The sequence below is a fragment of the Echiichthys vipera genome (assembly GCF_963691815.1).
Source record: "Echiichthys vipera genome assembly, chromosome: 22".
Classification (NCBI taxonomy): Eukaryota; Metazoa; Chordata; class Actinopteri; order Perciformes; family Trachinidae; genus Echiichthys; species Echiichthys vipera.
Window position 1 is genome coordinate 16,680,563 of NC_139847.1, and position 14,606 is coordinate 16,695,168.

Sequence of the window (14,606 nt, forward strand, 5' to 3'; positions counted from 1 at the left end):
CACACACACACACACACACACACACACACACACACACACACACACACACACATAGAGCTCGTTTGATGTATTTCATTGCTCTAATAAACTGCTGAGTGTTTCCCTCCCTTCCATGCCAAAGGAGATTTAAAAAGGGACTTCCTGGTAGAAAAGTTGTATGTCTCTGTCTATCACGTCTGGACAGCACAGGAATATGGGATAATACTGTCATGTTTTCTGGTCTGATGATAATGCCATACTTAATTGCTACCTGATTGTGTTGCGTTCCATATTATTAGTCTTACATTATTCATAAAGCTATATTTTGGGGTGACTGTGCACACTACAGTATTTTAAAGTCACATAATGGCAGCAGAGAACCCTCTGAGGATTTGAACCAAGACTTAAAGTTCTGCTCATTAGTGCAAAAACCTGCCGTGTTGACTCACACACACACACACACACACACACACACACACACACACACACACACACACACACACACACACACACACACACACACACACACACACACACACACACACACACACACACACACACACACACACACACACACACACACACACACACCAACTATGTAAACACACACCTCAGAGTACGAGGGGTCATCACCTGGGTGATTACTCTCCAAAAACATCATAACTCCCTGGACTCCCTCCAACCCTCCCAAAGAGATCAATATTTTATTATAGGATATCCCTGATGCGGCAACACAGCATTTTTTCTTCCGTCAAAACACCAGTTTGGATGATAAAAACACGAGGCTTGCACAAATTTGGATTAACAATCTTCAGAGAGGAGGAGCAGTTGTGGTTTCCTCTGTACAGTTTATATTTTATATATATTTTATATTTCATTGAGCTATAGCAGCAGTGTTACCAGGTTTAAGTAAGCTGGATTTAACCTTGAAGCATTTATTGTGAGGTTTTCCCTTGGCATTTGTCCTAGTGACAAAATTGAACAGTATTTTTTATGTGACTTCGGCATTACCAGGGTTATTTTTGCTTATCAGAATATTGCAGTTGTGTCTGCGCAAAGTGTTCATTTAGATTTGGATGAGTAAAAAATTCCAAGACAGCTCTCTGAGTGACAATCCATTGAGAAAAAAGTTTTGGGAAGATGAGAGAGTCTTCCAACAGGTGTTTGGTTAAATTAGGCCCAGGACACTGCCAGACAACTCTACAGTTACCTTTTAAACCTGCTCTTACCTCTCCCTTTTATGAAACAGCCCACCTACACTGAGGCATACACTGTACTGTGCACTGTGAACTTTAAACATTGGCATGTCCAACCTGAAATATTCAAAACATAATACTGTCAGGCGCATCCAGGGGCGTACAGGGCCAAATTCCAGATGGATGTAAAGAGTGTTGTTGGAAAACAGCGCGCCTGGTGTTTCTGGATATTTAACATCAGTCAGTGGAGGTCCCCCAGCAAAGTGTTTGTGTGGGTTTGACTTATGGTTCATTTTACAACAGCTATAACTCCATCAGTCCCAGGATCTGGATTAATGCTGTCCAGGGCTCTTTGCATTCTCAGGGGACAGCGTGTGGGGTTCAGACAAGCAAGTTCCTTAATACTCATAAACTGTGCTCTTTTTATCCAAGTCCAGTTGTTTATTCGTTCATGCAGGAATCCCTGAGTGATTGACATTTTTATAGCTGAGTATCAATCAGCAGCCCAATCTACCTGACTGCATAGAATATTTAAAGGGTAGAAACAGCTGTGTGAGCATGTTCTGTAACACACTGACTGGCAGGCTTATCTTCAGGGGTCTCCCTCGGAGCAACAGACTTTTCCGTATAATGCAAACTGACCTGGAACCAGACAGTTTTCATTTTCAGTCTGTTTCAATTTCCCCCTTTCCTGGTTTTTATGGCTCTGCGCCGGTGACAGCTGTGGCCGGAGGCAGCCGTGGCTGGTGGCATTTTAATTTTTTTGGCTTGTTCATCCCATTCTTGAAAACAGGATATCTCAGGAACCACAGGAGGGATTTCTTCAAATGTGGCACAAATGTCTACTCGTACTAGGATGAGCTGATTACATTTTGGAGGTCCAAGGTCAAGGTCACTGTGACCTCTCAAAACACATTTTTGGTCATAACTCCTCCCTACGCTCATTATGTCAACATTTCACACAAATATCTATTGAAGGACGAGGAGCAGCTCATCATTATAATGTGGGTGGCTTGTTCATACAGTCCACCTCATGTTAACCACTCGAGGGAGTAGTAAAGACATGTTTTCTGAAAAAACAAAAAAAACATCCTTGTACTAAGGTGATGCTAAGTCATACTTGGACGAGCTGCTTGTCACTAAATTGAGAATAGCTGGACAACTTTAAAAATTGGTCCAGTGGGCCTAATGTGAAGTTGTTGTTAGCTTCGGGGCTAACTCCCTTTCACTTTAATCCGTAGGTAGCAAACAAAGAAACTGGGACATGGCTTGGGCCTTGAGGATTGAAGCATTTATCCACCGGCTAAAAACCTGTACACACACTGCTCTGCTACATGCACAACCTAACCACTCACAAAGTCACTCCATACTCTCCGTTGCAAACACATTAGCTCCAAGTGACAGTGTGTGTGCATGTTTAAAAACTCCGACACAGACGGAGAGAGGATAGCACAAGCAGGAGTGAAAGTAAAACTTATCTCAGTATAGTTTTTTTTCTCTCTCTCTCTCACATTACACACATAAATATGCATGAATTATTCATTAATGGAGTTTGCCACTCATCTATGTTGAAAAATCATGTTAAAATACATCACAAACAATAAAAAACCCAGTGCTTAAGCTGGCTGGCTTGTGATATACTGGTGAAAACCCTGCAAATTGATTGAGAAATATGCACCTTGTAAGCAAAAAATCAGCTTGAGAATGATCCTGAAAACTAGATTGTGACACAGGGCTTCTTATCAAGACAGAGATAAGGTAATAAGACAGGTCCTTATGTCATATCATATCTAGCCTTAGTTAGTTCATTTATGGTATTCCCATATAAAGTTGTGATTAATCAAATTACCATAAATCAATGACCACACAGTGAGCCCTGGAGGTCTGGGACCCTCTCCCGTTTGAAGTCCGTGTATGATTGGGCTTTAAAGAGAACCCTGTTTTTTTACAACTTGGCGTTCAATCAGCATTCATTAGCGTAACTATGGCAGCAGTGATGGGCAGAACTCAAGGCAAGGTCCAGAATCGGTCAATGAGGGAGAAAAGTAGCTGTGCTTTCAGCCCCTTTTCAAAGTTTTTTTTAAACTTTTTGTGGGGAAAACCATGTTAAACAGAATGCTAATCATAACAGAGTATTTTTTACACGCTTTGAAATGGCCCTGGAGGAGGATAAGTTAACAGTTTATCCAGATTAGAGATTGGAGGTAAAGCTGTATGTGAGCACAGCCAAAATGTCTGTAATAATCTCTCATCGGTCAGGAAAACTGTACATGCACCGTAACTTTTTCTTTCCTGGGAGGTTTGCCGTTCCAGCATTCTCTCTTGTGCATATATCGACTTTGATAGTGTGTATATGCTGTGGTAATTCATAGAATCCTAGACAGCTGCTTCTATGTATTATATATACTTTATACATGTATTCATCTACATTTTGCGGTCTACCTCAATGTTTTTGCTCATGAAACCACTGTCATGCAGCATTTGAGCCCCCACACCCCCTGCTTAACGTCTGTAAGGCTCTGAAACTGACAACATGTGAAACAAAATAAAATCTTGAGGGATGCAACCTTATGAAACATGTAACCTTCCACTCCCCTTCATCTTCCAAAAATGTGCAGTAATTATGCACCCCGCTGCGGTGTATACTGAGAAGATCAGTAAAAAGGCCAAATCAGCAGCAAATGGGATAAATAATTAAGGGGGCAACAGCGTGATTCATATGAGGCCTCATTCTGACGGAGTTCTTGGCTAACTGTGCTACTGATTGACGGATTTACGCCAAAAAATGGTGGTGTGTGTATCTTTGGAAATACACAAAATGCAGACATATGCTGTGATGTACACTTTTCCCCTTTGACCTGACTTCTCCTGTGACTCGACATGATGACACCAAACCACTGACCTGCAGGGAGCAGGAGGGAGCATGGACACACAGGAAGGACCAGATACCTCTCTGACCCCCTTCTTGGCACCTTTCTTTCTAGGCTACCTTGCTTTACACTAGCTGCCTTCACCTCCTGGTTCTCCCGAACAATATGTGGCCAAAAGGCCAAATATTGAAGGGTTGAAGGTTGGTAGGACGAATGGAAGCCCTGAGGGGATGCAGCAGAACATAAAATAACAAGTGTGGCTTTTATATGGCCTCTGCAATACTTTTATCACTTAGTTCCCTCAGGGCTTCCATAACTAGGCGATGGAGGAAGTTGTCACAAAGCTGAAAGTGAATGTATATTAAAGCAAAAAGTGACAAAAGGAAGGAAACTAGAGAATTAGAGGATCAGAGAATAGGGGAGAAATAGAAAAGAGGGCACGGTGGAACACGCCAGAGAAAACTGAGCCAGCTAGACAAGATGGGCTGGCAGAGAAAGAGAGAAGGGAGGGGAGAAACGTGAGGATGACAGAGAAAAAAGAAAAGGGAGAGAGCAAGGGGGTGGTGGATGATGGGGAGCAGGAGGAGCAGCAGCTGGCACACAGCTGATGGCTCTTCAATCACTGTGTCTCCCCCCTCTGGTGGGAGGTCAGAGGAGCTACCACCCCCTCCTCCCGTCCTGCTCCTCTCTCCTTCTCTGTTCTTGGCTCTCCCAAGCTGTTATGTAATAAAGCTGGTAGAGGATGGTGAGGGAGTTGAGATTTATTATGTATGGGAGAGAAGGTGTCGTTAAAGGACTTTTGCACATTTTAGCTACCTTTCTATGGATCACTTATTCTTTACAGCTGGCCAACCCTTTTCCTAAGCACTGTGTAGACTTTTCATGTCGTTGCCTATTTTCTAAGCCCTAAAACTAATGTAACCTTTTAACACCCCCCCCCCCCTTATTTTTTTGAGGGCGAAAGTTTAGAGGTTAAGTAACGATGTTTGCCACATAGAAATTGGGCACATCTAAGCAGTGTGGTTTCTGTGAGGTTTTTTAGTCCATGAATCTGTAATCAACATTGTGTTGTGTTAGGTGCCTGTTTAAATAGTGAAAGTGTAATTTATAAGGGCTTAGTACAATATGGTTTAAGTATATGATGCCCATTCTCATGCCCTTTTATGTCTCGTAAGTCGTTGCAGCAGTTTTTGCGTTCATGCCATTTGTTACTTGAGAATTAATAAAAATGTTCATAAATTCCACCCAAAATACCACATTAAGACACCCAGACCTTGGGGAACGCCAAAGAAAAATCCATACCGTGGAGAAATTTGGAGATTTCTGCAAGAATTGTATTATTCAGGGATTGGATGGCGAGCATTTCTGTTGTGTGAACTGCTCAGAAATCCCCTCATCGACAGTATACTTAGGAAAGCCATCCTTCCTCTGAATGCCCTAGGTCTTTAGTTTGGGGTTGTAAAGTTTCATGAGGCTGTGATTATATTAGAGGTATACAGTGGAGAAATGAAATGGCTACTATGGGGATTAGCATCAGCACGTGACTTTAATGGGGCCTCAGGATAGACTCAACAGACACCTGAAAAATAATCTAAACAGAATAGACATACGGTAATTCAAAGCTTAAGTATTTTGCTATAATATTAAATATTCATGACTAAATAAACAACAGTCAAAATTGCTGTAGGCAAAGTAATATCCTTATTAATTATTAATTTAGAGTTTTGATTGACAGTGCTTGTAATGTCAGCAAACACACCCATACAAACACAGGGCTAATCATACAGACCTTATAGAGACATATAGAGGTGAGACAAGGACACTAAAGGGGTTTAGCAGCTTCTGTCACTAATCTGATCTGAAAGGAGCTGAAAAAAGATTAAAACATACACAAAAGAAAGCATAGAGAGAATAAATGTTCTGAGCCAGTGATGAAGGATTGAGCTGCTGGTGGGATTGTCACTGGATTTGGTCTTTTTCTTTTTCTAGTAGAGAAAGAGGGAAAAAAACAGGAAGACAGGCGGTTTGACAGATGATAGAAGAAGAAAAAAAAGGGGTGACAGAGAGAGATGAAAGCTATTGACTCTCTGTGTGTACATCTGAAAGCCATAAGGAAAAGCTTGATTCCCTGACTTTTATCCACTGTAATTACCATCTCCTTCTGTTGGAGGGAAATGTGACTTATCTCTTTCTCTGCTCTGGAACAAGCCTGCTCTTTCTCTCCGTCTAACTGTCCCCAGTGCTCGATAACGCTCCTTCAGAGGGCACAGAGAAAACAATTCAAAGACTTGAAAGACAGGATGAGGGAAACTTCGCTCTGTGCGAGAGCCGCGGCATTCAGGGAGGGAGAAAAGTGAACATGGAAAGCGAATGCTCTCAGATGGAGGAGGAGGAAAGGTAAAAAGAGTACCAGAGCAGGCTTGTGAGGATGAGAAGGAGAACTAGAAGAATACCAAACAGAGGGGAAAGTGAGGATAGAGGAGGCAGAGACAAGAAGAGAGAGTGATGAAGAGACAGGCAGGGGAGGCTGCGAGGTAAAATAGGACAAAGATGAATGGAGGGATGGAAAAGTATTGGTTTCACAGGAAGGGGGAGAACGACAGCAGGCGACGGGGGAATTGAAAGGGAATAAATAGGGAAGAAAAATAGAGAGATGTGTAAAAAAAAACAGAGTGAGATAAGAAAAAGGTTGTTAATTCATGACAAGGCGGGGTGAAAAGACAGAAAGCACCAGGGAAGGAGAGGAGAAGACAGATGGACTGAAAGGAGGACAGATAAAGGCTCAGAGGAATCAGTTATGGGGAGAAGAACCTGTGGGGAAGACGTAGAAGTTAAATGACAGGAGAGTGAAGGTAGTTGTCTTGTCATCAGAGTCATCGACCACGAGGGAAATCAAGCGTGAAGCTCCTCTACGAGTTGTTTAATCTAGTGTTGGGTCTGTACTGCTCATTTTTTTTACAACATAAATGACAGCGGGAGATGGAAGGGAGGGTGGTGCATTTGTTTTTTATCAATTCAAGAGTGTTTTAACTGATCCCAGTGCACGGCTACGTCTTGTTTCAAAATGTAGATCTTATTTTAGTCTTATTTTCAACTGAAATGGAATGTTTTAAGTGAATATAATTAGTATGAGACATATATATTAACTAACCATCAGAATTATCATAATAGGCTTAGGCTTTGAATATTTTGGATGCTAATTATTTATTTAAAAATATATATTATTATGATAAAGCCATATTACTAGACATATCCATGTATTCTCTATCTGTATATCCCTTCAATACAGATAATTTTGACCTCTTGACTTGTCCATACGGCATACTGATTGAAGTTACCATAATTAATACCGTTTAAAGAGCATGCGTGAAAGACAGTTCCATTTTAGGCCATGGTCCACACATACATGGGTATTTTTGAAAACTGTTTTTCCTTCCTTGTTTTTCAAAGATAATCCTGTCCACACAAAAAAATCAGTAAAACGAAAACGCAAAGACTTACTGCAGCGCTGTAACGAGCATGACAAACCAACAGGTGGTGATATGATCCTGATTCTGATGATACGGTCGCAAACAATCGTGATTTTGAATCCTTGTATTTGATGTCTCTTTGGTATGAACGAAAGGGACTGAGTCGTACTTGAGAGCTGTTCTTTTTATTGTTGGGCCCTAATTTCACTAGCTGCCTTGGATCCACCGTGCTGGGTTCATGCTCGGTGCACTTTTGTGGCACTACTGCACATATAAATAGCTTCCCCTCAAAAGAGGAGGGAAAAAAAGAATGATGAGAATGACAGTAAGGAACGGAGTCGAAAGATCTGACTCCCATTTAGGGCTGTAGTTCTCATCAGTAGACCCAAACCCTAAAGCCAAGTCAGCCAAGCCTGAAAAAAAGTTGTTACCAGAAGGCTACCAGGCTTTAATGGCACATGTAAAAATCTTTACGCTTGCTGGGGAAACGCTTGCAAAAGATCGATTTGTGTGTTGACAAAAGGCTAAAACACATAGAACAAGCTACGATACCCATTTACGTGTGGACTAGGCCAGAGTTACTACCACACCACAATGCTTTCATCCAGTCAGCTTCATCCCAACAGGAAACTCTGTGTGACTTCTCACAGATGACTGTAATCCTCTTCTCATTCCAGTAGAGACCAACTGGGCCACACAATACTGCCCTGCAGAGCGGCAGCCCAGTGTGCAGGCCTGCAGATGCCCTCTGCACAGCTTAACTCTGTGCCCCCCCGCCCCCCACCCCTCTCTCACCCCATCTCCACCTTCGCCTTGTTTATTTATTGTGTAGATGATCTCGAGCTTCAAATTGACTTGTGGGATTGATTTGGCAACACCCTCCTCCCTCTCCTTCATTTCCCTCCCCTCTTCTCCCTGTCCCTCCCTCAAAAGACTTTTGATTAATCCAGCAACCTCCTCAGTGAGTTGCGGGAGAAAAAGGCGAGTCAAACAGAAGGACAGAAGGAGAGAGAGAAGGACGAGGGAAAAGGGAAAACAAAAGAGAGATGGGATGCCTCTATTACCCAGGCAGAGAGTTATGTGATCCATTTGATAAGGAAAGCTCTTTGAGATTGAGGATGAGAAAAGAACCTTTTTCGCGGTAGGGGAAATAAAGATAGATAGATGCAGTGAGAGAGAGAGAGAGAGAGAGAGAGAGAGAGAGAGAGAGAGAGAGAGAGAGAGAGAGATGAAGGAAACAAATGCAAATGGAGAGAGGTTGAGAAGTAGGACGTAAGTGACCATTCGCTAAGCCCTGTCACTGTTGCCACGCCTGCCAGGTTCTCCATTCTTGTACATAGTTTAAAGAGTAACTCTGAAAATATGCAGCTAACCAGCTAATTAACCTAACATTAGCTGACTTTTTAGAGTTTCCAGCTGACCAGCATAAAGAACAAGTGTGTGTTTAGTGAGCAGCAGGTTATGTCGGGTCATCAACACCACAGCAAGACCGCTGAGAGAAGGGGAGGAGGAGGGCAAGAAGGAGGGATGCGATGTGTGTGCGCCCTGCTCTATTTGTCATCGCCGCCGTGGTCTTTGGTGACACCTTGTTCATTTGCGAAAGCGACTGTTTGAGATGCAGGGATCGATCGAGCAAACAGAAGCAGGGCCCTGAAGGTAGAGAGGGGAGGAGGGATGGTGTGCCGTTTTCATTACCGATATCTGCACCTTCAAACTGGACACACATCTCTATCTGTACTGAGTTTTGTATTCATTTCACTGGAGTGGTGGTCAGTGGGCATCATTCCATTTAATGTGTTGATGAAAGTCAAATCTAACTGTAGTAAAGGTTGAAATTGTCGGCCATTTTGGCCCACACATTGCCTCAATAGAATTGAAGCTCGTAAGTTTTCCTCAAGTGGATAAATGTTGCTCAAAAAGAGGACAAATGAACTTGTTTGTTCTTGTTATTTGCATTTTTAAAAATAAAAAATTAACTATCTTGAAGCCTAAATAATTCACTGCCAAAGTCAATATTTCTGACAAGGTTGTAGTTTAGTATATTTGTTTCTTCCATCATGGCATTGACTTTCTATCTCCATCTGATAACTTCACTTCCATCCATTATGTTGGCAGAACTTTTGATTTGAAATTGATTAGTGCAATGTCAGCTAATGGCTTCATGAATCTTAAACATGCTCCTGAGACGTAATCTTTCATCTGTATAAGAGATCCGTCATTTTGACAGCCATGTCACTTTATAATGCATTCTTTTAATTTGTCAAAGGGGAAAAAAAAGAACTTACATTAGCTTTAAACTCCATCACAATGATGCGGGTTTTGGTTGAAAATACTAATGACTTTAAAAAGTACTGAAAGCCAATTCATGATGTTGGAGCAAACATGTCAAATGCAAAACCATGAGATTTTATAGAAAAAATAACAAGTAAGAGACTAGTAAGAAGACCTTGAGTTAATTTGATTTAGTTTGTGATCAAACTGTTTCCAAGGTCAACAATCCTTAATCATTTGAAGCTGGACACAATTTTTTGAAGAAATAGCTCGATATCGCTTGAAGTAACTTTTCTGCATCAAAATCTATCATCAAAAACTAGATCTGTTATTTACAGTATTTAGATAATGTTTCCCCAGTGTTCAAACCAGTGAAATGTCTCATTTTATCCAAGGTAACTCTCCATTACATGTGGTCACCAGGGGTCCTATCCCCTTGTAGCATGCATCAGCGTTATGGCTGTCAACTGGAAGCTTCATAAATTGACTTTTTGTCCAGTTTTAAATCACATTTTTGATTTTATGACACATCAGACGTCTGGATCTTCAGTCACCAGAGGAAACAAACTGAGCAAATATTAGTGGCAGCTCGGCTTGTAGACATCTGAGGAATACTGATTTTTAAGGTGAAACTGCTTTATTCATGGTTTTTACCGATTTTAATCAGTTTGTTGTGGAGAGGGAGGAGACCTCTGTGGTGAAAACCTTCTGAGCAATGAACGCTAAAGGAATCCTAACCCAGAGAAGCTGACTGCAGTGACTGGTGAAGACAACAACTCCCACGACCCTACCCTACGCGTCTTTTGTAACTGTTTTGATTGAGAGACCGCTAGGGACAGAAAATTGCACAATTGTGTGTTTAAGGGAATTTAAGGAACAGTTAGAAGTTTGGTACACTCACCTGCCATAAGTTAGATGAGAATTTTGATGACACTTTTGAGACGCTCCGTCAATTAGCTCAACATAGACAATTAAAGCAGACAAGACACACCTATATGTAAAGAACCTTTAAATAAGACTTTTACTTAAGATGGGGGAAAGAGCTGATCAATTCACAACAAAAACAACTAGTTGTGGTTTTATGGGGAGTTACGTGCGGCCTACCGCAGTGACGGCCTGTCATCCTGTCAACCTCACAGTGATGACAATGATTCCCGGAAGTTACCAGACATGATGTCACAGACATGAGTGTAGAAGAAGAAATGAGAACTACACATACCGTATTATAATACATTCATTTATCACCTTATTAAGTATCTATTAGGCTAATTAATTATTCCTTGTTAAATAGGGGGCACCACCACCGTATAGACAGGTAATGTGGACTAAGCAAGATGGAAACCTAGTCACCTGCAAGAATTAAAAGAATACTTTTCTATCAGTTTCTCTTATTAATTAATTGTATCTATTCATTTCTATCAATCTTAATCTGAAAACGTTTGTTCTCGTAAAACAGTGACCTCAAAACTTTGCAAAACAGAATTAAAGCTTACAGACAACAGCTGGGGTTTTATGAATATATTGACAGTATAAACATAACAGTAGATACATGACATACATGATAGATCATAACATGAAATGACACACATGTGACACAAATGTAATTTCTAATCATACCTTTATGGAAAGTATAGTTTGATATCAAATAGCCAGTGGTCACCAGAGCCTCTCATTGAAGTACCAATGTCATCTCACCAACTCAGCTTTGAAGAAGGGGGATCCAAGAGGAAGGAGGTGTGTTTCACAGCTTCACAGACGTGCAGAACACCGGGTCTGAGGTGCAGGGCTGGCAGAACCACGTCGTCAGAGGATTCCTCAGAGGCCAAGGAGTGGACCGGCTGTCCAACAGAGCGTCGTGTGACTGCCTCTCAATAGGGGACGCTTCACCGTGGCAACGGATGTTCAGCCTAAAGGGTCACTTTCGTTATGAACCCTTAATCTGCAGCTTGAAGCCATAAAGAGTCTTTCGGGATTCTTCAGCTTCCAAAGCTTTGAGTTAGGTGAATGAGAGAGTCAGTTGGTCACGTTCAAGCTCTTGGCGAATACTGGACTTTGATATAAACTTTAAAGAGTAACTTCCTGCTGTTGACAAAAGCTTAATTTCTCTGGCCAGAATAAAAAAAGCTATTATATCAAATAAACACTGAACTTGGTTGAAACAAAGTCAGGCAGAAAGTTACTTATAAGAATAAAGACAAAAATAAACAAATAGATAGATGTTACAAAATAAAAGGCTGTACAATAGACATGACTAAGTCAGAAACTAAGACTGAGATTGAGGGGACAGCTTGGGTTTGCTATCTTTTAGTAAGCCTGTGAATGTTCTCATTTGTCCAGGTCATCATTATCCTCAAAGCAATTTCAGTCAAAAGCAACTGGACTTGGTTATTTGTCTAGGAAGACGTGTGGTTAGAGGTTTCGCTTTCGTTAGAGTGGCAGCGTCGTTAGAGTGCCACTCTAACGACAGTAATTGGCACTTGGAGCACAAAGGGTCCCAGGGACATCATCGGCCTTGTGAGAGGTTAAATACCTGGATCTCCACTCCAGATATTTGGACCAGTCCCAGCCTGGTCAGATGTCTACATGAACTGATGAAGCCTCTTGGATGAGAGGTGAAACGTCTTCCTAGACAAATGACCAAGTCCAGTTGCTTTGGACTGAAATTGCTTTGAGGCTATCTTTAAGTCCATTTCTAAGGTGGGGCCTAGATAATGAGATGCATTCATTTTTCAAAAGAAGAGGCTCGGATTTCGTATAAATAAAGCACATCAGACCAAATGTATGACTTCAACAGTAAATGTTAACAGTAACACATAATGTTAGATTTCTCTTAGTTAAAGTATCCTGTGGGAATGTTGTCAGTGACACAATAACATCAAATAATAAAATATTCAAATGTTAAAATAATCATTCTCTGACAGTAGTCTAAATATATTTTATAATGTGTTAAAATAACATCTTCTTATCTTGAATCTTGAATGATACATGCATACAGAGTGAGATGACTTAAAAGATAATCCTTAGTTGATTTCTTAATGTCAGTACCTACAGGATCATGTTTATTATCACCACATTTCTGTAACTTTGGCAATCTTGATCATAGAACGACCAGTCGCTCCAAACAACACTAAAATATTCTTACAGATTAATAAAATACTTTTAATATGTTTTCTTTAAGAACATATTAAAAATTGAGTCTCTGTCTGCTCTTCTTATCCAATAGATAAGGATTTCTGTGTGTTGCTCAGGGCCATAAAATTGTCACAGGTTTCTGTGGAATATTGAGTTGGGGAGTCGAGGTGCAATACAAGTTCTATACAGAAAGTCTTTTCTCCATTAGTTAACAGATAAATTTCACTTTTTGACAGTGTCTGTCAAATTAGCGTCTGTTAATAAACTAGTCTCACATGGTTCTTCATTTAATGACCTTGATGTCATTTTGTTCACTACCTGATTCAGAAAACCTTCCCTCAATGAGTTTGAGTTCCTTCGAAGGGTCAAAGGGTCCTGAGATTAGAGAAGCAGGGAGGGGAGGTGAGTTCAAAAAGCATGTTCACTTCTGATAAGGCATCAGATATTTCTGATCAGACTGGCACAAGGGGTGGCGTCACAAATTGTGTCCTACATGAGGGTGATATTCATCATATTATTCTTGGCAACAAAGTCAAATATTCCTTTAATAATGTAATTATAGCTGTTATGTGCTTATCCTAGATCCTCATGGTAGCATTTCGTCAGCATGACAGTGTGACCACAGAGCAGCTGGCAGCAGAGACTGTTTTGTCAGTATCACTCAACTCACCATGTCACATCTTATAAGATACTTTTAGATGGCACACAGTCAAGAGGTCTGAGAAGGATAAACACACACAGACGCAGGCGAGTACAGACATGTATGTACATGCACGGACAGAAAAGCACCTGACAAATGACATGCAGGCAGCTACCACTTCTGACAACAGAGATAAACAGTGTGTGTGCGTGTCTGTGTGAGTGTGTGTGTGTGTGTGTGTGTGTGTGTGCACGCTGCTCCAGTGGCTGAGTCAAAGTTAGTTTATATGGAGAGGTATGCACATAAGAAATCCAAGGTTCCACAGGAAGGGGATTCAGCAAACAGCATTACAAAGTGCTGTTTACTGTGTCGGGACAGAGGAAATGAATTCAAAGCAGGCTGAGGCAATGTCACTTTCTAATGTATTTTCAAAGCTCTCTTCTAAGCTATGCTCTCTCTAGCTCTCTCTCTCTCCAGCAGGGGAAGTCTCCATACAGTCACTCTCGGCCTTGTCTGACCCCCAGTGTACGAGCAACCACACTTTATTCCTCCTAAATCACCTTCTTCTAATCCTCCCCTGCCTCTCCCTCTCTCTTTTTCACACACTTCCCATTCCCGCCTCTGACAGATATACTGTACAACAGGGAGGATGAAATAGGAGACAGATGGAAAGCAGTTGTCTTTTTATGCCACGAGGAAGCACTGTGAGCGTTTAAGAGAGAATGATTGCACTAACACCACTCCTCCCTCTCTGTTTTTCTTTTTTACAGTGCAGTTCAACTTGATTCCTGTGGGGCTCAGGATAGTGGCCATCCAGAGCACCAAGACAGGGCTCTACGTTGCCATGAACAGCGAGGGCTACCTCTACACCTCGGTACAGTCAGCACATACATGCACACTAATGCATTGTTGCGTTTATTGAAATGGAAGTAATCCAGAATATGTCTGGAGTTTCATGGAAGCTTTTAAAGTGAGTCTGTGTGGCAGCATCACTTTCAGTAGCCATGTGTGTGATAGCCTCTTACGCACTACTTAGTGTTGCCTTTTA

The 14,606-nt window shown here is 41.4% G+C and overlaps 1 protein-coding gene across 1 annotated transcript in view; it reads left to right on the top strand.

Annotated features, from left to right (window-relative positions):
- fgf11a (fibroblast growth factor 11a) overlaps nt 1–14,606 on the top strand; it is a gene marked incomplete at both ends in the record, with an annotated part of 94,956 nt that overhangs the window by 54,308 nt on the left and 26,042 nt on the right. Inside the window, one exon of the mRNA XM_083937464.1 lies at nt 14,329–14,432. Within this exon, the coding sequence (XP_083793590.1) occupies nt 14,329–14,432 (104 nt within the window). The remainder of the gene's footprint in view (nt 1–14,328; nt 14,433–14,606) is intronic.